This window comes from Barbus barbus, assembly GCF_936440315.1.
Source record: "Barbus barbus genome assembly, chromosome: 34".
In the NCBI taxonomy this organism is placed as follows: domain Eukaryota; kingdom Metazoa; phylum Chordata; class Actinopteri; order Cypriniformes; family Cyprinidae; genus Barbus; species Barbus barbus.
This window is the reverse complement of record NC_136762.1, coordinates 9139862-9166977: the sequence shown is the minus strand read 5'-3', so window position 1 is coordinate 9166977 and position 27116 is coordinate 9139862. Positions and strand designations below refer to the sequence as shown.

Sequence of the window (27116 nt, the reverse complement as noted above, 5' to 3'; positions counted from 1 at the left end):
AACTTGATAGGCATTTAATTATTTGATAATAAAGAAAATATATCTGTTCATTTTGTTGACACGGTTGCACATAAACAGGGCTGTTTTTATTGTAACACATTCATACATGTAGGCTATTTTATTATATCATAAAATAATAGTTAATTCATACTGACATGACCATGCTGGCCATGAAAAGAGGTAAACCTGGGGAAAGTGAGAATACTTTTCTACAGCTGTGATGACCCTTTCAAACTAAATGGGTGAAAAAATATTCAAACAGCAACCAGGCAAGAAGGTCATCTGTCAGAAAAGCTATCAAGAGACAACTGAGTTTTACAAAGTTCTTATAAAGGAGAAAATGACCAGATATCAGTCTCTTTGGCATTTCAAACCTTCGACCTCTTTAGAAGAGTGGGCTGAAAATAGCTACATCCAAGTAGAGCCAAGTCCAGCCCCATTGCTGTGGTTTGCTGGCAGACATTTTTAAATAAAAAGTGGTCTGATAAGACTAAACTGTAGGTATATGGCCTCAAAGAAAAGACAAACTTACATTTGTGTAAACGTATAAAAACAGGTTCCTGTAGAACCTGCTGCAAAGCAGAAAAAAAGACCCCAAAGCACACAGCAAAATTGTAGGAATCGTTCGGAAGAATGACTGGTATTCTGGAGAAAGCATAATTGAAGGTGAAGTGGTGAAGTGACGTGTGAAATATTTACTTAGAGGGGGTGAAATAAATGTTAGACAATTTGTGTGCTGAATTTATTGCTGTGGGAGGAGGTTAAGATTGATTTTGATTTGTTAGATTATAAATTTAATGATTTTGCAATAAGGCTCTCAAAACCATGTTGTGAATATAGTTAAAAGTTGGCATGACACACAATAGAGAGAGAGAGAATATATTCTTATTGTTTTTATAAATTAGTATGTTAACATTTTTTTCTTCTTCTAGATGCTATGGTTTCATTTATATCAATGATATGACATACATGTGCCAGAACATGAATGTATGATGAATGCACTCTTACAGTTTGTCTGTCTGTTCACCTTGTCTATCTTAAAATGTGCTTTCAGCTATTTGATTTTTTCCCCCTAAAAAATTAGAATGCAGAATGATGATTGAAAAAGAGTTCTGAAATAATGTTTCTGGGTCAAGAGAAATGCATGTTTATTTATTCCCAGATCATTGCATGTTAAGGAGGAAAACTTTTTAGGGTTAACTTAGTGTGTCATACAGACCAGTGTGTTTGATACAAGAGGTTTTTATTTTTTATCTTTGTTTTTGCCATCGTGTCTCACTTGATGCTTGATAGTGAAGTGTTTTTATTTTGTCTTTGGTTGATAAGCACTGTGACCATGGAGTTGTTGAATCGGGCTTTGTGCCCGGTTTCCTAGTAGTGCCAGGAATACCAGTGCACAGATAGTTGGTCAAGGAAGGTCATTCAACTGTGTAATAAGAAAGGCAAATCATTTAATATACAAATGTAAATGTATGTAAATCCAAAAAATGCATCGATGAGGAAAAACACATCCATTATAAAGACTTGTGCTGCCATCTACTGGTTACATATATATATAGAACAAATATGATCCCCTTAAAATGATACAATTATAATATATATATAGAATTGTTTTAATATATTTTAAAATGCAATTTATTCCTATGATGGCAAAGCTAAATTTTAGAAAATATTCTAATATGTATTTATTATAAAAGTTAGTTAGTTATTATAAATAATTATTGATACATTTAAACTATCTAGAACTAATTTCTGTTGAAAGCTTGACTTTATTGGGGGGAAAAAACAACATGGTCAGACGGAGTACAACAATTTTATTATTTATTCCAATAACTAATAAACATCTGGATTGTAAGAAAAGTCCAGAACTTGAAATAGTCTTAAGTGAATGATGCGATGTAGAACAATCACATAGATTTTAGACAAGTAGACAACTTAATTTGAGAATCATATTCTTCAGAAGAAACTACGGGGACAGAAATAATGGCTAAAACAAACATTTCATAAAAAAATTGCCAATTTGCATGTACTACTTGCTTTCTTCTAATACAGTATAAATAGTACATTCCACTAATAGTTAAGAGCCACTCAAAATCATGTGGCTCACCTCACACACAACACTCTCTGAACACATCTGCCAGTGATTTCGGCTCTATCTGTCCCATACAAAAACTGAAGATGGAAAGACAGATCTCGAAGAGATTTCAGGTAAACACACAAGGACATGTGATCAAGAAAAGGAACTTGGCTACATACTGAAGCAGATCAGCCACACAATCCTTGAATTCTACATGTCTACCTCATGACAGGTAAACAGACGGTGCTACCTTGCCTATTAAAGAAGCCGCAGCGTTAACAAGTTTTCCATTTGGGTTGTGCTTTTAGCAGAAAGAGAAATTAGAGCAAGTTCCCTGAGAGGATAAAATAAGTTAACAAGCAGGATGGAAGGGAAAACCTCACACAGTCGTGCCTGTGACTCACAGATGACAACGCTGTATGCGTTAATTCTCTCAACAAGGTTTGCCTCTTACAAAACATTTCTTTCAATTCACATCATTTTCAAATCAGATTACAGACTTTTTTGTGCCATCCATGAAGATTTGAAAAAAAAGTAATCATGCAAAAATCTGCACGGCCTGAGCACATATTTCATAATGGTGATTACAATTTACAGAACATGATTATGTGGTATACACGTCATTCATGATGCCTAAGAATACCTATATAATTTGTAATAATGGTAAAAATCAATCACATATTGATATGACGTACATAAAGCTCCTTAAACAAAACAAGCAAGCTCTTACAGCCAAATCGGTACATTTCAGGACATGTGGAACATGGTAGATTCCCGCATATAATACTGTGACGAGATGGTTTCAACCTGATAGATTGAACTGTTGGACAATCTGATGTACATAAAACACAAACAAACATAAATGTTACACAGTGTTCTCCAACGGGCCACTTTACACTGAATCAATACTGGGATGCACAACACTAATAGGAATATAATGGCACATTCTTATTGGTGGATCAAAATTAGACCTCTATCCAGTCATGAGTCACATGACCTACTGGAAGCACAGCGTTAGGGTAAATCATACAGTGTGATTTGCAAAAAAAAAAAAGAATAAAGCAAAGCACACAGCAGCGTTGTGGTTGGTTCAAGGACAGCATCATTCAAATTGTTCTATGGTCGTTTTGAAATAACAAACATGTTTAGATGATAACTATACTGGCTCAATCGATCGATCTGATCACTTTTACCAAGAAACCGTTGAAAAAAGTATTGAAATATTTTATAAAACAGATATGGCAGTGCAAACATGAGGAGCAGGCAAACTCTTCGGTCGATCAGTAGTTTGCCTTTCTTTTTTGTGTAAAAAAGATGACTGAAATCGAATTTTGGCATTAAACATGTATTACACATAAGTCTTAAAGAAGGGCATCTCATCTGAACAAACTAGTGGCTTTAATTTAACTATGAAAAAGTTGTATGGAAATACTATTCAGCACCCTAAAATCACAACAGACCCATTATTTTTCCTTAATAGCAAAGATAAATAAAGGTTTATGAGTTAGTAAGGGACGTGACGATCTGGGTACATTCTTTGAGGAAATGCCGTTGATGATTAATGTGCAGATTAGACTCCGAATGTCTATTAAAAATAAAGGTGTTATAAACTAATGTGCTGAAATGACTGACCGTTAACTGGACAGTAATAAACAAATCAAATATTTGTGAGCAAATTAAATTCCTCAGGTAAATTATATATATTTTTAAACAAACAAAGGGAATTTCGTTTCAGATGATTCAGGAAAAAAAAAGAAAAATACATAGCTGGAAATCAGTACTATAGCTGTTGGGTTTTACATACGAAACCAAATATTAACAAACAGTTACAATACAATAATTATAATAGTAATCAAATGTAGGTAACAATAATCTTAGGCTCGCAAAATGCTGCAACACAATATGATCATCACGCAGTCCTGCCTCGGCTGGTGCTCTGGAGTCTGCGATTGCCTGGCACTGAGCTAAGCACTGGAGCCACTAAGATAAGGAGCTATCAGCCATGGGTCATTCTGAGGTCACCATGGAAACCTTAATTTCCCAAGAGCACATAGGGATCTGGAATGAAATTAGCAAGAGGTTTGTTACTAGATATCGTGTCAGTTATAGGACTATGGACCCTTTTCACAGACTTTGATGACACCACTATATTTTCATTTTTAAATAACTTATTTATTATTTATGTATAAAAGTTATATTAAAAGCCCCTCTAATGGGTTTAGAAAATACAACAGGAAAGTGGTTTATCTCACTGCATGAGACACTCACCATGATAGTGGTTCCTTATGTGGCTCCTCCTCTTCCTGTGCAGCCAATCGTCTATGCGGACATTCTTCATCTAGAAAGACACACCAAAATCCAAAATTAAACAGGTATTTACTCCAAAGTCCATAATATGGCCTTATTCAATTATTAAAGGCTGATAAATAATTAATAAAATAAAAAATAAAACAAATAAAAATGAAATAACATGCATAAATATATTGAACGTCTACTGTCAGTGTCTTAAATGTTAACTGTATGCACCAAGGGTCTGAGAGTAATGCAATTTCAATTCTCTGTTATGTATGTGCCGTACATGTGGAAGAATTGACAAAAAGCAGACTTGACTATATACCTGGGGTCAGTGTTTTTGAAAAGTTTGAGGAATATAATAGAAGAGAACAGCATTTATCTGAAATAGATTTTTCTTGCAACAATGTAAAATTATTTACTGTCACTTTTGATTAATTTAAAACATACTTGATTAATAAAATTTATATATATTAATGACCCTTTGAAAGGGACCGGTTTGCATGTGTTTGTATATATATTTACACTTGAATTTAAACATTCAGCAGATGCTTTTATCCAAAGCAACTTACAAATGAGGATAATAGAAGCAAATAAACCATTAAAAACAACAACAAAAAAAAAATCAATATTTTGTATGTGCTGTGACAAGTCCCGGTTAGTCAGAATACATACCAAGGTTTATTTATTTATTTTTAAATGATAAATACAAAAACAACTACATAGAACAGAAAAAGAACAGCGAACACTAATCTTAGAGGGACAATTTATATGTATACAAATATTAATAATAGTATAAAATATTAACTGATTACATTCATAGAGTTTATTGCTGAGATTGCTGAAAATATTAATATTTCAGCATTCTTAGCAATGAACTCTACCCAAGAAAATATACTTTCAATTACCCAGAGATGTAAAGAAAAAATGGCTTGGAAAGTTGGAAAGAAAGTCTTACCACATGGGTTTCCTTCCACATCGTCTAGGAGGTTGGCAGTGGAGTTGGCTGTGCCCAATCTGAGAAAGTGCAGTCAAAGTAAACAATCGACACTAAATTTACTCAACTGAACTGAATCGAAGTTACTGTGCCAAGAATCATAAATAACATTAGCTAGGGAATTCACAGCCTTCTGAACACAAAACAGGGGAGCCACTGAGTTTAACAGTAAAAAAAGCCTATATCTCTAAATATTTTACATTCCTTTAGCTTCCTCATCTGTATCTTAATTGTTATTTCATACTTGCCCTACAAATATACTGATCACTTTGAATTAGGCTAGTTTATCTGACACATTTTGAAAGATACGAATGATGTCGTAGCAGTGTTCTTCTTTTAGACTTCCTCCGCTTCGTCTTCTCTGAGAACCCTCTGGCAATTTCAAACAGCTTCTTCCTGGTTGCTGCAGATGAGAGCGCAACAAAAATGTTAATGTCCTGTAAAATCCTGAAAAAGCAATTATCTTCCAGAGAACTGGGGTGTTTTAGGCAAGACCCTTACATTTTCCCATGTGCTTTAGCTTGTCTCTAAACAGAGCATCATCTGAGACTGTTGTGCAGGCCTCTACAGATCTGGAAGCACAGTCATCTGTGTTTCAGGGAAAAAAGTAAAGCATCTTGATGTCTACAGCACAAATGTTGCAAAATGGGTTACATGTTAATTTTATATTTTAAACAGGTTAATCAAAACTTTCTACCATTGGGAAGCCTACTGTATCACAGGTCTCTGAATTATGAACATGATCAAAACTGATGAAAACCTTTTGCACACAATGTACAATATGCATGATTGATATTACACTTATTTTTTATTTTTTTTTGCAAGTAAAAGGCCTTGAAGTTTCCCTTCAGGTCCTGGTACGCATGTCTTTTTGCAGTGAAATAAATGTGATTGTCTGTATTTTAAAATGAACACTTACTGTGAAAAACACTGTGGTTTTTATTTGTTTTTCTCTATTTTTGTAAATCTTTTCAGAAATATGCACCCCTATTGACTTGCTCTGATGCATAACTTTTATAGTATGTTCTAATAATAATAATAAAAAAAAGATTTTAAAAAAATCATGCTAAAATGTGAAGATCAAATATGATACAGCAGGCTTCTGTCAAACACCACTATACTGAATTGCATTATATGTTCCCCACCTCACGATTAAAACTATTTTTGATTATAATACTAAGTATTTAAATATCACCTTACTATATTATTAGAAAAAATAGAATGATGACTGATATTTATTTGCATTTCATGCAAGTTTTCTGCTATAACTTTATTAAGATCTCACTGATTTACATTACAAGCTAACAGAATTTCCAGGACTTTCTGGCTATATAATCTTTTTTTTTTTTTTTGCTCAGTTTTAGGAAAATGTATGTTTTGTTCCCCTTCAGTATGCCCCTTCAAAAGCCCGATGTAACAAATATAATAATTAACAAAAAACATCACGTCAGGCTTTACAGCAGGGGTGTCAAACTCGGTCCTGGAGGGCCGGTGTCCTGCAGAGTTTAGCTCCAACCCTAACCAAGCACACCTGAAGCAGCTAATCAAGCTCTTACTAGGCATACTAGAAGCTTCCATGCAGGTGTGTTGGAGCTAAACTCTGCAGGACACCGGCCCTCCAGGACCGAGTTTGGACAGCCCTGCTTTACAGGGTTAAATAGTGAGGATTTATAGTTTTGAAAAGAGAAAATTATGCATATGCACACAGACAGAGTGTGACGTATATGCTCACATACACACAAACATGCCCTCACACCGTTCAGGTGAACGATATCTACCTGTGGAGTTCTCCATGCTAGCTGATGAATGACTGGATTTGGATTTCTTTGACTCGTATTTCAATCGATCTACAACATAGAAGGCAGGTGTTACGGAAGGAAAACTAGGCCTTGACATTCAACGAGGATATGAGATCGTCCAACGAGAAACATTCAAGTGTAAAAGCACAAAATGTGTATGACCAATCATAATAAAATCTGGCTGTGAGAAATAGGCACTGTCAATGACCTTGGAGAGAAACCGCAACAGTCAGCGTCAACGTTCACAGCCGGGTTGAGTAAATTAGAATAAGAATTGACTCTTCAGGATTTGTGTAGGTGGAACTGTGAAAGGAGGGGAAGTGGAGTATGCCAGAAACAGCTCATTGTCCCGTTTAGCGTGTGGGCGAGTGTCTTCCTACCTCTTTCCAGCGCAATGAGGAACTCTCGGTTCCTTTGCAGCTCCTTCATGAACTCCTCGTTCTGCAGGAAGAGTGCAATACGCTCATCCTCTAAATATTGCTTCAGTTTGTGTTCCTGCTCTGAAGTGCCACCTGTTCCCGTGGCGGCCACCACAGTGGGGACCTTCTGGGGTACTGAGGATGAGGAAGGCTGGGAGATGCTACACTGAGAGCCCTGCAGAATATTGAAAGGTAGAGGTATATGTATATGACATTCAACGAGGATATGAGATCGTCCAACGAGAAGCATTCAAGTGTAAAAGCACAAAATGTGTATGACCAATCATAATAAAATCTGGCTGTGAGAAATAGGCACTGTCAATGACCTTGGAGAGAAACCGCAACAGTCAGCGTTCACAGCCGGGTTGAGTAAAAAAAATAAAAAAAAATAAATAAAAATATATATATATATAAATATAAAAAAAAAAAAAAAAAAAACAATTATATATATATATATATATATATATATATATATATATATATATATATATATATATATATATATATATATATATAATAAAAATTAGACTTATTCTCATGAAAAACCCAACAGCTAGTTTTAAAGTAAACTTTAAAAACCAGATACAGTTCCCCATAGTCAGAATCTCAAATATGAATCATTAAAGAAAACGGTCTACTGCAATGAGGTTCATTTAGTTTTTTTTTTTTTTTTTTTTTTTTTATCCAGTTCTCCAACTAACAGTTTCATCCAATTATACACAAAATATTTTAATATATACATTTAAATTATTTAAAGAATATTTCAACTCCAAATCCAAAGAAAAATGATTTTGCATATAAATAGATGAAGCCCATTTTTTAACTCTTCATATTTACTAATTTCTTTCCCATTATGGTAATGTAGAAGAGAACTGTTCACACTATCTTAATGGGATGGAAATATGCTTAAAACAGGCTTTGTTTTTTTTTTTTTTTTTTATGAAATAAGATTGAGGGAAGATTAATTTCATTCTACTAAAAACACTCACTGTTTGTTTTTGTGAACAATTTTTATTTTATTTTATTTCAAAGTCAAACTGTACATGAAAAGAAAGAAAAAAAACAACATGGATGATGGACTGCATGATTGTACGAGGAGAATTACTTTTCACAAGGGATGTACAGGCAATTCTGCCAGCATTATCACCATTTCTGTCTAAAATGGAAATATTTAAATCTTTTGTTTGTTTTTTCTGCAGGGACGATTATAATGGTATTACTACTTTTACAGAATTACTGAATTTCACAGGAAAGATTTGTTTATTTTTAATAAATAAAAAACTGTATTTCTTTAATCAATTATTAAAGTATTACATGTCACGTGGGCTGATTTATTCATTTTTAAATCGCAACTTCGATTCGATTTCGATTAATCGCACAGCCCTACTTGGAATTTGTGCTCTGCATTTAATCCATTGCTCAAGGGTCTCATCTCAGTCGTGGTATTGAGGGTGGAGAGAATGTTGGTTATTCACTCCTCCCACCTACAATCGCTGACGGACCTGAGACTCGAACCCACGACCTTCGGGTTACAAGTCCGACTTCTCTATCCATTAGGCCATGACTGCCCCCTTAATCAGTGACAGTAACATGACAGCCAGAACCATTCTTTAGAACACCATTTGCTCTATTATAAGAGAACAGAATAACTTTTGAATTCATTCATTCATTTCCATGAATTAACCCCAGAAAGTGGGGTTAAAAACAAAAAAATAAACAAATAAATGTATCATCGCACCGTCACCCGCTTTCACAGGACCGCGGCGGCGTCTTGCTCCATTTAGAATCAAATTCCTGTCGTTGTAGCGTAACAGTTTGAAGAGAAACACTCGCGGTTTGGAGTGATAAGTTGAAGCTCTGGAGTAAACTCGGTGAGCGTGCTCAATCTCGATATCTTTGCCTACAAGTGATGGGCTCTAAATCGGCAGTGACAGTTTCAGAAAGCCAATCGGGTCATCCTTCTCGGCCTCTTCAGGTAGTCCCAGCAGGCGGAGAGTACTGCGTCTGCTGCGGTCTTGTAAATCAGTCACCTGCTGCTCGAGGGCATCCAGACGGCCGGTGTGTTCGCCGATCACTTTTTTCTGCTCTCTCTGTTCCCGATTAAAAAGTAAATTTTAGAGCACATATTCTGGATTGTATTCATGTGAGAGGCGAATTTGGAAATCTTCAAAATGTCCTCAAATCGCTTTATAGTGATCGCCACGTTGTCTTCAATGTCGGCTCGGCCCGCCGTGGCGGTTGATTTAGTTTTTGTCTTAATTGGCGAGGATGATGGTGAGAAACAAGCGAGTTTCCGACTCTGTGACATCTCCAGACCAGTGACAAACGAAAAAACTACCCCAAATGTAAAAAAAAGACGACGAACAACAGTAAAAGACGGCAATATATACAGAGCTCAGTTAATGTGCGACTTGGCTCATGAAAGCGTCACGTGATCCCCCCAAAACACTCACTGTTAAAGTGAGAACCTTAACATGATAAAGATCATGTTGCCTTAAAATACCAATACAATGCCTTATGTATGAATGATCATCATATGCAGGATGGCTGTGTATGTACAATAGAACAAGGACGCCATTATAGTTCATTTAGCTATTCAGAAAGCATGATCTGGCTTTCTGAAAGCTTAAAAAAAGCTTAGCTTAAGAGCTTAAAGACAACTGTACACTAGCCTGCCAGCTACACTTCAGTATTGCATTATCATGTTTTAATGATCAGACTCCTGGAACTCACTGAACTATTAATGGATCTTTAATATCACTGATAAAGAAAAAAAGAGCTGGAGCAAAATCAAGGCCAAAATTCAAGCATGAACTAGTTTTTGACATCAAGCCCAGAGGTCACGTGGTCTCAGAGTTTGAGATAGATAACTGAGAATACAGACCCATTTTGACCCTTAAGTATAAAGGTGTTAAAGGGAATGTGACACTCTAGATAAGTCTATCAGATACACCATTGTTAAAAGGTTTGGGATCAGTAAGATTTTTGTTTAAACATTTTTAAAAGAAGTTTCTTATGCTCACCAAGGCTTCATTTCTTCAATCAAAATATAGGAAAAACAGTAATAATTTTGAAAAAAAGTTGCAGCTAAATATATATTTTAAATATTTTGGAAAGCGTGATACTTTTTTCAGGATTGAACTCTCTGATATACAGACAGTTCAAAATAACAGAACGTATTTGAAATAGAAATATTCTGTAATACTATTGGTCACTTTTGATCAATTTAGTACATCCTTGCTGAATAAAAGCATTCATTTCTAAATAATTTCTCAAAAAATTACTTAATATCTAAAATAAATGAATTACAAAGCGTAATCTTACTTATTTGACCTATTATAGCATTACATGATAATTACTCCTCACCTGTATACTGTCCAACTGTTGGGGCAGGATTCGCAGGAAGTCATCAGGCAGATTGCCAAGTAATGGTGGGTTCCAGTTTTTGTAACCCTGTACTTGTCTGTGTCCAGGGGGAGGTTGGGCCTCAAATCTGAAAGATAACAGAAGCCAGTGTCACTGACACTTGTTTCAATGAGAACACTCACATCTTATAATTCAATTACAGATCAGATTTCAGATGACACATAATTAAATTACAGATGTGTCTGCCCTTTTTAATGTTTGTGAATTCATGGGTATTATGATCCGTGGATAAATGGAATCACATGCATATGGTTTATTAAACCACACACACAAGGATCAACAAGAACTGTAGTTTGGTTATTGAACACCAGGGGGCATCGTTTAGAGAACTGTAACTAAAATGAACAAGGAGCCTGAGACCCATGATGACCCCATTACATGTTTCCAAGACTGACGTTTCAGTAATTCGTTTAAAACAGCTCTCAAACTCCTTTTTTTTTTTTTTATGGAAATTGGAAAGAATGATAAGTAGAGAACATCAAAGCTATTTATAACCTGGGCGGAGGGACAGGAGGAGCATCTGGGTATTTCCTGTCATATATGTGCATGGCATATGTTGGTGGTGAGTAGACAGGGGGCGGTTCTTCATCTGAGCTGTCTGGCTCGAGGGTCCGCTCAAGAATCTGATAAAAGAGAGCAAATGCAATAAGCAGCAACTTTTTTTATTGCGAAAATAAATACCAAATTACACTGCACAGATGCATTCATTTATTTAGTAGTTGCCAGCTACTAAAACCATTAATGGTAGAAGGATGTCAAAAATATTGGTTTCGTGGTAAGTTGATAATTACATAAAACTAGACTAGTCTTTGCTCGAAAGCTATGAGACATTGCTTTAATTTAATTTGTTCATAATTCAATTAAATCTTATTAAATTACCGCTATAAGCATTAGCTAGTGAAATTCTGGTATCAAGACAAATCTTCTGTATCCATAATCATATGGATTTTTTCTTTATTTTTATTGCATCTCAGATCAATGATTGCAGTGATTTTCATATAAACGGCATTTACAACACAGCCAACACATCCAAGCTGATTTTAAAATAAAAGTTCTAAATGAAATCAACTAAATGAAAAGTCTTTACTTGAAAGACATTCTTGTAATTTGATTGTTTAGCTGTAAATAAAATAATTAAATTTGTTTTGATTTTCATACTAACTGCATTTGCAGTATAGCATGTGTACATACTGTTTTAAGATATATTAAAATGAAAAATATAACAATGACAATGTAATGTCTTTAATTAAAAACCATTGTTTTAATTAACTGGTTCATAATTGAATTTAAATTAAATAGTGATTAGTTATCAATAATTTTTATTGTACCTTAGGTCAATATTTGCAGTGATTTTCATACCAACAGCATATGCAGTACAGTACATACTGTTTCAACACATCCCCATCTAAACATAAGATTATAAATAATGCAAGAGAAAAAAAAATACACCAGTGGGGAATGAGCTTAAAAGCAGAGAATCACGGCAGAACGTATAAACAAAATGCACTGCAGTTTATGCTTCACTTAGGATCGCATCGAAGTCTAATGGCAGAGCATCTCCACTGGGCCATGAAGCAGACTGTTACAGAGATACAGACAGATAGACTGTAATGTGTCTCAGATCCATCTCGGGGCCCAATACTGACGCACTTTCTTATCGGAGCAGTCAGGTGTAAGAGGATTGTGGGTAAGAAACCTATTGATTATCACACCCCAAGAGAGTGCAATAAAACTTAGCCTCAATTTCAGTCTGTTTCCTGACTTCAGGAGACTTCTAAAATAAACAGTAATATAGAGCTCAAGCCGTATGGACCACTTTTTAAATATATATATATATATATATATTAAAATGTCACTTTTTGTCTTCCAATGAAGAAATGTGATAACATATAGGAAATATGGGTTACAATAGATGCTTTAAAAGACACTGACCTCTGGTGGGATGCTGTCATCCGAATCTGAACTGTCATCAGAGCCTTGTCCGTCAATGCTCATCTGCAGGAGCTGGTCGATGGTGTCATCCACAGCCCCATTATTGGAGCGCAGTACGCACTCAATCACCTCATAGTCCATGGTAGGAAACATGGTTTTAAAGTCCTCCATGGCCTGGTTGAACTCCAGCCGTCGAACTTGCCGGTTGGGCCTGGAGTTGTTAAGCTCACCTGTAGCCGAGCCCCCGCCACCCCGAGACCCTCCATTACTGTTGCTGCGCCGGAAAAGGCTGGTCATCCTACAGGGAGACCGGTTTTCTTACCCGACCAACGACGCCACACGGGAAATGCTGGCGCCTACTTCCACCTAAAGTCTCCCACAAAATTAATCTGTCCGTCTCACGTGTTTCTTTGGTTTCCGAAACTATTAAAGTTCACTTTTTCATCATTCCGAATACAATCCAGTCCACTGGAGCGAGAGAAATCCTTTCTTTCGCTTCTTCTGCTTGTTAAGCTGCATCCAACACGACAGTACGGAGTCGTCGACACGAGGAAAGTAGACGGTCTGGTCTTGAGCGCTCTAGCTTTGTGTCCGACTGTGTGATCTGCCCATTAGCTCTGCTCAATCTGAAAACAAATAACACAGACAAGCTGTTAAAAGGACAGGGTTTGAAACTGTACAGTTCATTATAAAAATCTTTGCCAAACATCAACCGTTTAATAGTCTGAACTGCCAGCCTGTATTTAGTCCACACACGTTGCTACAAAGTCATCTATCCCTAAGAGACGGATAAAATGACGTCCACAGATATAATGACACAGGCAGAAATAAGCAGACGAAAAAAAAACAAAGCTATAGTGAGTGGAGTCGAATTCTAGGTTGGAAAATAAATACAAGGGTAAGAAATCCAGGAGCTGGATGACAGAAAGGGTATCCAAATACTACATATGGAAAATCATTATTACACTTGTGTTGGGACAATAGGTAAGATTTTTACTTGCCCAACCACAAAATTACTTTATTTTATAAAAGTGCAAATGCTTTATTTAATATAAATGCAAGCTGAATTATATAAATGCAAAACTGAACTGTTGTGCTGCCTAATATTTGTGGAAACAGTGATACTGTTTGACATCATCATACTGTTTTGGTGAAAACTTTTTGAATTTGAAGATCAAGGTAAATTGTACTTCATTTGTCTTCCAGGAAACATGCAAGTATCTTCTGTCGCGTCAGAAGGGCAGTACTAAATGGAAAAATATGATATTTCAACAAAATAAGAAAAATTTGGACATCTTCATCCTGTTCAAAAGTTTTCACCCCCGGCTCTTAATGCATCGTGTTTCCTTCTGGAGCATCAGTGATTGTTTGAACCTTTTTTAATAGTTGTGTTTGAGTCCCTCAATCATCCTCAGTGTGAAAAGGTGGATCTCAAAATCATACAGTTACTGCTGGAAAGGGTTAAAATATGCAAAAGATGTTGGAAAACTGAAGATTCTGCAGGACCTGGAGGATTTTTCTGAAGAACAGAGCTCAGTTTAACTGTTCAGAACAAACAAGGGACTCATGAACAACCATCACAAAACAAAAAAACAGTCGTAGATCATCCAGGTAACCACACAGTAGTAAGAACCAAGGGTTCCCAAACTTTTGAATGGGGTTATTTTAATAATTTCAGCTATTTTTTTGTCTTGTGGACTATATGTAAACATCTTTTATGGAACATATCTTACTCAGGACAGTACTAAATAAAAAATAACATGCATTTTGTATGATCTCTCTTATTTTGGTAAAATTATCCACATTTTCACAAATTCTGCAAGGGGTTCCCAAACTTTCGCATGCCACTGTATATATATATATACACATACATACACTAACCCTAAAGTTCTTACAGTTTCAACAAAACCCTTATCTATATTAGCCAGCAACATACTGTGACCTTATTTGCTGACTTATATATTTAACAAACGTTTACAACTGCAAGGTATAAAAAAAAAAAACCCCACATGATCAATAAAGGTAGTATTCAGTGACAATGCAGCCCAGGTCCAGTAGGTCATGTGACCGTTCCATCATCTGGGCCGAACTCTTCCACACTGGCCCCATAGGGTACATGTTATCACATAACATCAGTTCAGCTTCAGTAACAGCACTAGCTTGGGTCTTTCGGTTCGGTACGCATGCTTACCGAACGAACACAGTTTTTTTCTTCTTCAGGAAATTCAAATAATAAATGGCGTTTTGACAGTCTTTGATGTGGCATGACAGATTGCTGTATAAACGCCTCGGAGAGCCGCTTCTGGGACAGTTCAGAAACGTGCTGGGATAAACCCAACACAAGCATTGACTCGAGCGACCTCGATCAGCTCTGGTTCCCGTGTCTGAGGCTGTGACACGCCGCAGACTTGTGCAGAACGGAGCGTAAGTAAGTAAACCATTGTTTATAAAAAAAAAAAAAAAAAAAAAAAGTTTAGTTTTTACCCCTGCTGTACCGAAATCATACCGAACCGTGACGTTAAAACTGAGGTGCGTACCGAACGTACGTCATAGTTGTATACCGTTAAACCCCTAATATAAATATATATCTATCTATCTATCTATCTATCAATAAAATTCAAATACATAAAAATATATAATTTTATTATATATTTTTTCAAATATAATTGTTTTTTATAAAATAATTTAAATTTTAATATTACACATTTGACGTTTTTCAACATCTTTATTTCCATAAATGTATTTCCATACAAATAGCAAATCTTAATTTAAAATTCAAATTAATTTAATTTACCTTTTTTTTTTTTTTGTCTACGTAATGCAAATCCTGACCACCCTCAGGCCTCAGTCCTCTCCACATCTAGTGGTCCAAAGTTTTCCATATATCTGCTTTGGGTTATGATGCGAAACAGGAATGCTAAAAATTTTAGAGTCCGCAGAGCACGGCTGCAACTTTGCTGTGATGTTCTCCTTTGCCTGCCTCCTTACTTGCCCCAATTCCACCCTCCCTTTCTCTCTCCTCAGTACAGGGCAGAGAAATCCCTGCTTCGGTGAAACAATGCACACAGCCGAGCCCGAGCCAAGCCCACATGGCACTGCCAGGACCCAGCACCCCTCACCAGCCTCTCGTTGGCATGGACACATTTTGTGATGTAAACAGGATGCTTCGCCGTGCACTGATATGAAAGCGTAAGCATGCCTGCAGGGATGCCGGCAAGAGAGCGGGGAGCACTGTTTAATGCTTGAGGTAAAATTCCTCTCGTGGCCAATTTCAGTGGCTTGAGGATTGCGTTCGGAGTGAAAAGGTATTGTTTTAGTTCCCTACTGAACCAAGCGCCTATTTAGCATCTACTTAGTCATTCGGCTTAGACGCCGCGATGCCTTGACGACACACAACAAGAAAGGTCACCGAAACAAGAGAGGTTTTCTAAGAGTATGACCTATTTGGCTGGGAGTAATGGCAACTCAGAAAAATAAGCCAAGGAGAACTCTGATTTCTGGAAAATCTTTGGTCTAGGATAAGTTTTAGAGTTTATTATAGTGCTTTTAGTGCACAGGCAAAGCTGTGTTGATATTCCTTAAAACATGCAAATTTTGTGTTTCCTTAAAATTAAACTTCTTATAATAATATCTGCCTGAACCACTGAATGTACTTTTTTTGTTATAAATTATATAAGCTTCATAAAATAAATTTAAGAATAAAGTCTGAAAATCTCTTTTTGACTTTCATTTTTAAAATGTTTACCAACAGCATTTAAAATGTAATCAACAATGATGTCATCATACTATTTGCAAACTGAATTCTGATTGGTATTTTCTTTCTTGCCTATGCTACTGTTCAAAAGTTTGATGCCAGTAAGTTTTTCTTTTAAAGAAATTAGTTCTTTCATTCAGGAAGGATGCATTAAGTTAATCAAAAGTGACAGTTAAGACATTGCTACAAAAATTATATTTTAAATAAATGCTGTTCTTTTGAACGTTCTATTGAATCACAGAAATCTGAAAAAAAAAAATACTTAAGCATCAAGTCTGCATTTTAGAATAATTTCTGAAGGATCATGTGACACTGAAGACTGGCTAAATATTCAGCATTGCATTACAGGAATAAATTACATTTTAAAATATAAATATTAAGTAGAATCAGTTTTTAAAATTGCAATGATATTTTACAATATTACTTTTTTAAAATTGTATTCATGATCAAATAAATGCAGCCCTGGTAAGCATAGGAGACTTCTTTCAAAATCATTAAAAAAATTGACCAACCCCAAACCTTTGAACTGTAGTCTATTTAACTATTAAAATATAAAAAATAAATAAATAAAATAAACTGTTCACACTGCAATTACAATAATTAAAACAGTAATTAAATAATTAAAACAAGATGCCAATGCTCAGACAACATACAGAATTACCAAATTTTGCCATAAGTCAAACATATTAAGGTTCTGCAATATATAAATATATTGTGGAAACTTAAATTCTTGTAGAGCTGCTTTGCAACGATTTGTATCGTAAAAAGCGCTATACAAATAAACTTGAATTTAATTGAATTGGTCTCAAACTCAATTCCTGGAGGGTCACAGCTCTGCAGAGTTTAGCTCCAACCAGCCCCAAAATCACACCTGCTTGGAAGTTTCTAGTGATACTGAAGACCTTGATTAGTTGGACCAGGTGTGTTTGATTAGGGTTGGAGCTAAACTGTGCAGAGCTGTGGCCCTCCAGGAATTGAGTTTGAGACCAATGAATTAAAAAGTATTAATAATAATTAAAAAAACATTCCTTTTAAATTAATTTCATGGTCTATAAAACACTCAGCCTGAAAATAGTTCCTCCTCAAAAGCAATACTAGGCCTATATTTAGAGCAAAGCTGCTTGTTGTCTGGTGGAGTATTTCAGTATGGAATTCTTTCTGTATTATTTCAACTCCCATCAGGGATCCCTGGAGACAGGAAATAGGGAACAAGATGCTCCATAACAAAACCTTTAAAAGTCCCAGAAACTTGTAGCACGTTTAGTGCAAAGACTACTGTATATTCTATAATGTTATATGAACAAACAACTCAGCAGTGTAAAAGATAATTAGTAAATCTGGTTCACAATGAATGCAAGGATGTAAACCTCTGGAGTTTGAGGCATACAAGGTACAAAGAGCTGTAGTCAATAAATAGATGAGCTTTTCATCAGCTGAAATTCTGAACATCCCATTTTCCACTCACCCTTCCTGCTTGAGACTCTCACTTCCTGTTGTGAAGCACCCGTCTGACCCATCACTAACACTCCATATCAAAGAGCTTGAAGAACACAGCAGAGATGAGTTGCAGTGCACGTATATGTGTGCGCTCAGAGTTGGCACGGACTGCACAAAGCCAAGGCTGTACATTCCACAGAGCTATTTTTCACATGACTATGATCTGCATCTGAGAACCTTCTATATTTACTAATGCAAGCCAGATCTCGATTTTACTCCTCCAGAAAACCAACTCACTGTCTTCACACACAGCCAAAAAATTCAGAGCAGATTAAAAACTATTCCTGTCAAATGTGCTTCATAAATATGTTCTGTAACATGCCTAGGAATTATGACTAGTGGGATGTTTAACAAACAAGGTAGTGGGACTATATATAAAACTAAAAAACACCTAGGAAAGTATTTTGACCACATGCTTTACAGCTGAACAGAACAGTGATTAGAGGTTTAAAGGTTTTGATTAATTTTTGAGTGAAAACAGTATAGCGTTGCTTTAATATATAAATATATATTTTTTGATGAAAAGAACAGCATTTAAAATAATATTCTGCAACTACGCAATTTATTATATATATATATATATATATATATATATATACATACACACACGCATATACACACACACACATACATATATACACACACACATACATACATACATACATACACACACACACACACACACGCATATACACACACACGCATACACACACACACTCTCTGGCCACTTTATTATGTACACATTGCTAGTACCGGGTTTTGCCTTCAGAACTGCAGATTCAACAAGGTGTTGGAAACATTGGTCCATATTGACATGATAGCATCACGCAGTTGCTGCAGATTTGTCGGCTATACATCCATGATGCAAATCTCCCGTTTCACCACATCCCAAAGGTGCTCTATTGGATTTGGTGACTGTGGATGCCATTTGAGTAAAGTGAACTCATTGTCATGTTCAAGAAACCAGTCTGACATGATTTGAGCTTTGTGACATGGTGCATTATCCTGCTGGAAGTAGCCATCAGAAGATGGGTCCACTGTAGTCATAAAGGGATGGACATGGTCAGCAACAATACTCAGGTAGGCTGTGGCGTTTAAACGATGCTCAATTGGTACTAAGGGCCCAAAGTGTGCCAAGAAAATATCCCCCACACCATTACACCACCACCATCAGTTGAGACAAGGCAGGATGGATCCATGCTTTCATGTTCTTTACACCAAATTCTGCCCCTACCATCTGACTGTCGCAGCAGAAATCGAGAATCATCAGACCAGGCAACGTTTTTCCAATCTTCTGTTGTCCAACTTTGGTGAGCCTGTGCTAATTGTAGCCTTCGTATCCTGTTCTTAGCTGACAGGAGCGGCACCTGGTGTGGTCTTCTGCTGCTGTAGCCCATCTGCTTCAGGGTTCGACGTGTTGTGCGTTCAGAGATGATATTCTGCATACCTTGGTTGTAACGAGTGGTTATTTGAGTTACTATTGCCTTTCCATCATCTCTAACCAGTCTGCCAATTCTCCTCTGACATCAACAAGGCATTTTCTTCCACACAACTGCCGCTCACTGGATATTTTCTCAGATGTGAGATGTCCACTTTCACATGCATTATTCAGCTCTGTTCAGTCTTTTCGTTTAGACAGAGATGGATTAAAGTGGGCAGATCTTGATGGGGATAAGAAAGAATTAAACTGATGTAGTGTACTTGTTAAAACCAAACATTTGCTCTCAGAAAGCATGCTTAATGCAGTTGAGGCATCTTGAGTTTAAGAGTATTTTCAAGTATTCAAGTGTACTTTTTTTTTTCTGGAACCCAGACTAATATATGAGAGGATAAAAAAAGAAACAATTAAGAGCAGAAAAAATATATAGCATTTAACAAATAAGTGGATTTACCAATATTATTGCTTTGCCTTATTTCAATTCTAATTCGACAACAAAGCACTGATTTTGAGTTGGGAAGTATAATCATGGATAGCTTAATACCATGTTTAAAAATAACTATGGTTTCTATAAAAAATTATTTGCTATTTGTTATAAATATATTTAGAAATGGCCATAGTTTCAAAATAAACTCCAGCCCTCCTGATTGGGAGCACTAAACTGGTCTCACTCAACTTGTTTTGACAGCCGATAAAGGCCAATTAAAGCCTGCAGGTTGTGTTTTCACAGGCCTTGTCCAAGCATTATCAAGAAGCAATTTTTTCAGAAATAGGTTTCACTTTGGATTAATAATGGTAAATCTGACAGTCCGCCAAACGCTGTAAGGCTGAAGGACTTCAAAGGAGAATAAAACGCATTATTGGCACGCAAGCTTTGATGTAATGATTCCTCAAGTGTGCGCTGTCTGTGATCAATATTTAACAAAGCTCTAATAACGTCAAAGTGCTTCAATATTAGAGTGGGAGAGTACAGTTTAAAACCGCTCTGAAAATGCAGAAGACGTCCAAAGAGACTAAGCCACTTTTCAAATGGGAAACTATCTGGCGAAATCAGCACAAGCTAAAAAGAACAAAAAAACAAACAGGCTAGCAAATCAGGAAAAAAACAGAAGTGAGAGAAACACTCTTTCACCAAGACTGAAGAGAGGAAGGAAAAAAAACATGGGTTTGTTGACAGCAGATCTTTTCCAAGCAGTGTGTGCCATGATCAAAAGAATGCTAAATCTAGATACTCAAATATCAGGCCGTTTCATTCCTTCAACGCCGCCTGGCTTCAAACTGTCAAACACAGATTAAAGACAACGCTTGCTCTGTTGGGTACAAAATCAATCTGTCATAAACAGACAAAAATGAAGCTAACAAATAGACAATAACAATATTAGGTCTTGTGATTATATTCCGAGGCAAATGGAGCAGTAAAAAGCAAAAATATGGCTGTTCTGCAAGCAGATGAACAGAACGGACCCACGGGGGGGAGAAACTGGAAAGCCTCCACGCGCTCTCAAGTGAGCCAGTCAGCTTTAACACCTTGGCAGACGGACAAGAGCAAAACTAATTGCAAAACAGACCTTAGACAGAGGCACAATCAATTACGCCGTCTGTGACGTCTGGCTGCTTCTGCTCGTATGCGTTTCTGAATGAAGGAAGTGTGAAGTCTGGAAAGTAGAAGAATTCATGGTTGAAAGGGAGTAGCTCACTGCTATCTGTAATGGGATGTGCGTCTATCTGAATGCATCACTGACTGGATTGATGCCACGGAGCCTCTCATTGGCAAAATCACTTGAATAAGGACACAAAACAGTTCGGGTTTGAGTCATGGCTGTTACTGCATACATTCTGGAAGCACAACTCGAAAAGGCTTGTATGTGGAGGTAATATCCACAGTATTTCTGTGGAAAAGCACTGTCATTTGTGACTCAGGTCAGATGAATGAGCAGGAATCAGTCAGGCAGGCACTGAACCAAATAGCGTAGGGCTTGACAATCCCCCTCCTCCTCTTTCTTCCTCCTTTCCTCTGACCTGGTTCCAAAGCCACAGTCAACATGAGGGAACTGGGGTTTCTGAAACAGGAAGGTGGAAAGAAAAAGGCTGACTTGACTATGACACCCCCAGCATGTCCACTGTCCCGCTGCTGGATGGTCTTCAGAGTGTCACAAGAGTTCATCTGTTGAGGTTTGACGCCATAAACCCAATAATGATAGAGATGATCTTAACAGACCTTTTCAGGGCCATCTGCCACAGAAGGAACAAAAGTCTGCCACTGTCCCCTGGGAGGCCAACACACAAAACATTTGCTAGAAACAGCCTCTAAAAGTGCAGTAGCACTTTTTAGCTACACTACCACTATCCACTCAAATACATAAACATATTGTTAATGTGGTGATGTGATAGGTCTATAAAAATGTTGTCCATCTAAACAAGTCTGATTTTAAAGCAAACATGCATTAAACTGATTAACAGTAATCAGTGACAGTAAAGACTTTTCTAATGTTTCTATTTTCTAAAAGATTTCTATTTCAAATAAATGTTATGTTCTTTTGAACTTTTGAAATACATGTATTATGGTTTTCACAAAAATATTAAGCAGCACATTAGAATGATATCCGAAGGATCATATGACATGAAGACTGAAGTAATGGCTGCTGAAAATTCAGCGCTGCCATGACAAATAAGTTACATTTGAAAATAAGAAGAAAACAGTTATTTGAAATTGTAATAATATTAGTGCCCTCTAAAAAATGCTGGGTTAAATACAACCCAGTGCTGGGTAAATATTGGACAGAACACATGCTGGGTTGTTTTCAACCAACAGTTGGGTTAAATATGTAACCCAACCTTCTGGGCAGTAACCCAACCGCTGGGTTCGTCCATATTTTACCCAGCATTTTTTAGAGTGTGCTTTTATTGTACTTGTACCAGGGGCGGAGCTAAAAAATAAGTTTTAAGGTGGCAAAGGGGTGGCATGGGGTCTATGAGGGGTGGCAACACCAAAGCAAGCCCCCATGCATAGTTTTTGGGGATTTATTTTCTGACATGCACAGTTGTGTTCACAAATACTGCATTACGTAATGCAGTAATCATCTATACTGTTTAAAATGAAAAATAAATAACATTTCAATATTCATCATGGCACCAAGTCAATATACAACATAAAAAAACTTAAACAGGTTATAAATGTTTCTGAGCTTGTATCATTAAAGAAGACATGCAGTTCTATTAATATTACATAGGCTACTTAAATGGTACTTTTAAAATGGATACTTATAAATCACGTTTTAGTGCAAGTTTAAGAGGAACACTTTTGAATTTCCTAACATTAGAAAGAAATACAATAATATTAAAGCATTGAAACTGGATCAGTTTTGAAAACAATGTTTGATTTTCTGTTATTACCAGAGGTGGGAATGTCTGTAATCACCCAGAACACACTATCAATAGTCTAGCAACACCCCAGCAACTGCATAGCAAGAGCTACTGTAATTATACTGAACGTGTAAGTATAAAACCCATGTATATTATTCGTTCAGCTCTCTCCGTTGTTAGGATGCAGAGATTCTGATTGGTGTCATCAATTTTGCTACCTAATGTTTAACTTACTCATTGTTAAACTTTTTGAGAAACGTGTCTTTGTTTTGAGAACTGAATTAATGGTTTGGGAAAATGGGCCAACTAAAATCAGTTATATTATGTTAACAATCGAGAAAACTGCAATACAAGATTCTTACCTAACTCTGCTATTAGTTTTCGTGATCGGCATCTTCTTATTGATTTCATTTTATTGTTTTGTCCGAAACGGCAGAAACAATATGTATGGCATAGTTGTGTTTTCGACTCAAAAAGAACCGGTTCATAAGAGTCATTTGTTAATGAAGCCGACTACACTGGGCGAGCTGCGTGCGTGTGCAACCATCGTGCACAGTTAAGTGAAAGACGTGTTTTTTTGCCATTATTTTCCGTTACGCTGGCATCGCCGCGGCGGAAATGTAGCACATGAAACACTGCTTACATTTATATTTTATTCAGTGATAATTCTGGGGTGGCACAGCTTTTTCTTACCACCCCGGTAGATCCGCCCCTGACTTGTACAAATAAATGCAGCCCTGGTGAGCACCAGAGACTTCTTTAAAAAAAAAATTAAAAACTAATCTTAATCTTTTCAATAGCACTGTACATAAAAAAACCCCCACCAAGAAACACCAAATTTTACACATAAATTGTTAGTAAATTAAAAGTACTCTGTAATTAACACACTCTTTCCACAATGGCAGTACACCACTGCAGACAGGATGAGGAGAAGAATTGTTGAATAAAATCCTTATTTTAGTTGTTGTTTTTTTTTCGCACAAAAAGTATTATCGTAAGCTTTGTAAAATCACGGTTGGACATGGACTATTTAACCGATGTCCTTGCTACATTTCTGGACATGGGAACACTGCAGTTGCATTGCGGTCTATGGAGGGTCTGAGAGCTCTTAGATTCTATCAAAAATATCTTAATTTGTGTTCCGAAGATGAACGAAGGTCTTACAGGTTTGGAACGACATGAGGGTGAGTAATTAATGGGTGAACTATCCCTTTAAGATATGTTCGACTGGTTCTGAATCAATTTTGATTTGCTGCATATTTTTTATTTCAAACATGCTGCCTAAAAAAAAAAAAACAGTGGAGCAGAGATTTAAAATGTCCTTCCTCGATTTGAATAAGTACAGACCAATACCCTTGAAGCATTAAAATGCTAATTTATTGATATTTGTACGTACAGTTTATCAAAACTAATCTGTTTATGAGAATTGCTTAATAAGAAAGACACTTCTGAGTTTGTTGTCCTAGGGTCATATTTTAAAAACACAGAAGCTTAAACACATTGATGAGCTATTTTTTGCTATTTTGATGAGAAATCTTTCTGAATATATGCAACATCCCAAAGCTATACAGGCTGCTCTGCTTGAACTTTATTCCCAAAAGTCTGACAGCAAACTATTTACATGCTAACAAAAAAGTCATTAATATACAATCACGCCTTTTAACACATGTAACCTGAGCGTTGACACCACTAATAAGGAAGGGTAAATCTACATCCAGCTCATCACCCCTGAGGTCCTGGGGTAGATCAAGAGACATCTTATAAGCTTTCAACGCCATAATGCCATACAAAATGGGAGGTGTGTAAGAGGATACAATGAGTCCATTATCCCCTCCAGCATCCTCAAGAAGGGCAAAAACAGGGTTAGTGGCCATATGCAAATCAAGGCTCTGTTAAAGGGAGAGGAGTGGCACCAGCTGTCCGACAGACAGACCTTCACCACCGCCATCATACATAGCATTGCTAGAATATGGCAGCCTGACATCTACATCTTTGAACTCAGAAATGTGCTTCACAAGCCAAACACAGCTGTTTCGTGCCTTAAAATGTGACGGCAGGGTTACTTGCAAGGTGCATAAGCACAAGCTATACTTCAAAAAATAACAAGAAAAAATATGCTACATTGGTTGATTAAAAATCAAATTCCAAATGTGAAAAAGCAATACAAACAAGAAATATTACGTTAACTTTTTGAACGCTATGCTTTGTGCTACACGAAGCTGTGAAGTGATTACACACTGGAATGGGCCTCTGGTTGGTCCTTTGGAAAAACTAAAGGCCTCAAACAAAATGGTTATTTTGGTGGTTGGAACAGCATGTCAGCCTCAGCCAAGAAAGCGCATCTAATCTCTGACGTTTTTAAACTGAGCACTATTTTTTTTAAATGGGCTAAAACTCGTTCCTTAGTGTAAAGTTGTAAGGAAGCTGTCAAAAGTGTAATGAGTAAAAATGTGCAATTAAAATCTCCTGTTGCGTTCACTGAGCCACTATGTGTCTGGTTTACACACTGAGAACAGGCCTATAAGTTTAAAAATTAACTGGTTCACAAAACGATTCAGCGGTTCATTATCATGTGGCATTGTTTAAATTAATCATACTGTGCCATTGTGTGAAAAATTACTAACATTTATTTACATATCTTTAATGAAAGATTTTGCTTGTTTTAAAATAACTTTATTAATTTAAATTTTTGTGAGTTTTTACATTTTAATGTAAGTCACTACGGAATAATGTTCGGTTCAATGACTTGGCATGTAGTTCGATTCGCAGTGACACTGAGATGAGTCGTTGACTCAAGAACCACTCGAATCGATTCGTGAACGAATCGTTTAGACCAGTTTTAAGAACATTTCAACCGATTCAATGAAAAGATCTGACTTAAAATAACGATTCATTCACGAATCGAATATCGATGTCGAACGTTCCATTGAGACCAACTAATTCCAAAGAGGCCAAAAATGTTGTCTAGGTAGACAGCTAACTTAGCTAGCTTATAAAACACAACCAACCAAATTAATGGCAGGACAGCGCTTCTCAGATCCAAGATGTGGACTTCACAGTTTTCATTTTAACACGAGTACTGCATAATTAGCATTCACATATATAAACTCATACAATTTACGTGTAAATAAGACGCGAGCAGTTCACGACACATTCAACAACAGCAACCAAACAGCCATACTCTTAAACAAAGACGTGTAAAACAAGCATAAAACATCGACATAGCGATTTTATCAGTGCAGTAACTACCTACCTGTCTTATATAACGTTGGCTAACATATCGTGCAATCCGTGGAGTTCAATGTACAATGTTTCAGTTTAAAAAACAAAGCTACTTACTCTAGGTGAACAGAAGCAGCACGTTCCCAATCCGTCCCGTCTTCCTCTTTTATCATTAAAGAGACACTATTTGAGCATTTCCTTGGGCTTTAAAAGACTATACACATAGGCATGCATCATCTCTATCGACAAAGATTGGGTCCCGATCGATACGTTCATGCCGCAGCGTCTGAAATCCCACAGAAACGGAACTAGCAGTGTGTTGTTGTGTATTGGGATGAATCAAACAGATGGGAAAAAATCTGTCACAAGCAGAATCTGTGCGCGAGGAAACAAAGAGCCACACAGCCGCCTAGAGGACAGAGAGCGGAATTACACCTGCTGAGTCCAAATAGAAGACATCAAGGCGGATGGGAAATGTTTGAGAATATGAATATAATTATTTATTTCAAAGGAAGAAAAATATATGAATGAAACAAGAATGAATAAGTCTGCGTGACAGTTAAATTAAAGGGATATTTCATCCCAAAATTAAAATTTACTCACAATCATGTTGTTTAAATCCTGTATAAATGTCATTCTTCTGCTGAACACAGCTGCAGGTACTCAGTGACTTATGTATTTTTTATACTATGGAAGGCAATGGCTACCAGCATTCTTTAAAATATCTTACAGAAAATATTCATTCAGGGTTGAAACAACATGAGGGCGAGTACAGAAATTTCATTTTTGGGTCCCTTTAAATCTACAAATTAATTTCCTGTACATTATATGAAAGTATATTTATTTTATAAATTCCAATTTATTAAAAAAATAAAACTATTAAATTAAGACTAATAAATA

The 27116-nt window shown here is 36.4% G+C and overlaps 1 protein-coding gene across 4 annotated transcripts; it reads right to left on the bottom strand.

The window, feature by feature from the left end:
- Window positions 1-1757: 1757 nt before the first annotated feature.
- On the bottom strand, window positions 1758-26582 carry LOC306854319 (CUE domain-containing protein 1-like; the record flags this gene model as incomplete). 4 transcript variants are annotated; one of them, XM_079392221.1, is made up of 11 exons in its annotated part: window positions 26334-26582; window positions 12943-13568; window positions 11506-11633; window positions 10951-11077; window positions 7546-7759; window positions 7145-7213; window positions 5868-5954; window positions 5676-5769; window positions 5328-5386; window positions 4346-4415; window positions 1758-4135 (listed from the first exon to the last, which is right to left on the bottom strand). In XM_079392221.1, coding segments are annotated over exons 2-11 (1146 nt in total). In that variant the 5' UTR covers window positions 13240-13568; window positions 26334-26582. The 4 variants fall into 4 exon arrangements, with proteins under 4 accessions (XP_079248347.1, XP_079248349.1, XP_079248348.1 ...); XM_079392223.1 differs by having other exon boundaries at window positions 1798-4135; window positions 26248-26366; XM_079392222.1 differs by lacking the exon at window positions 26334-26582 and adding an exon at window positions 15737-15903 and having other exon boundaries at window positions 1798-4135.
- Between the last annotated feature and the right edge of the window lie 534 nt (window positions 26583-27116).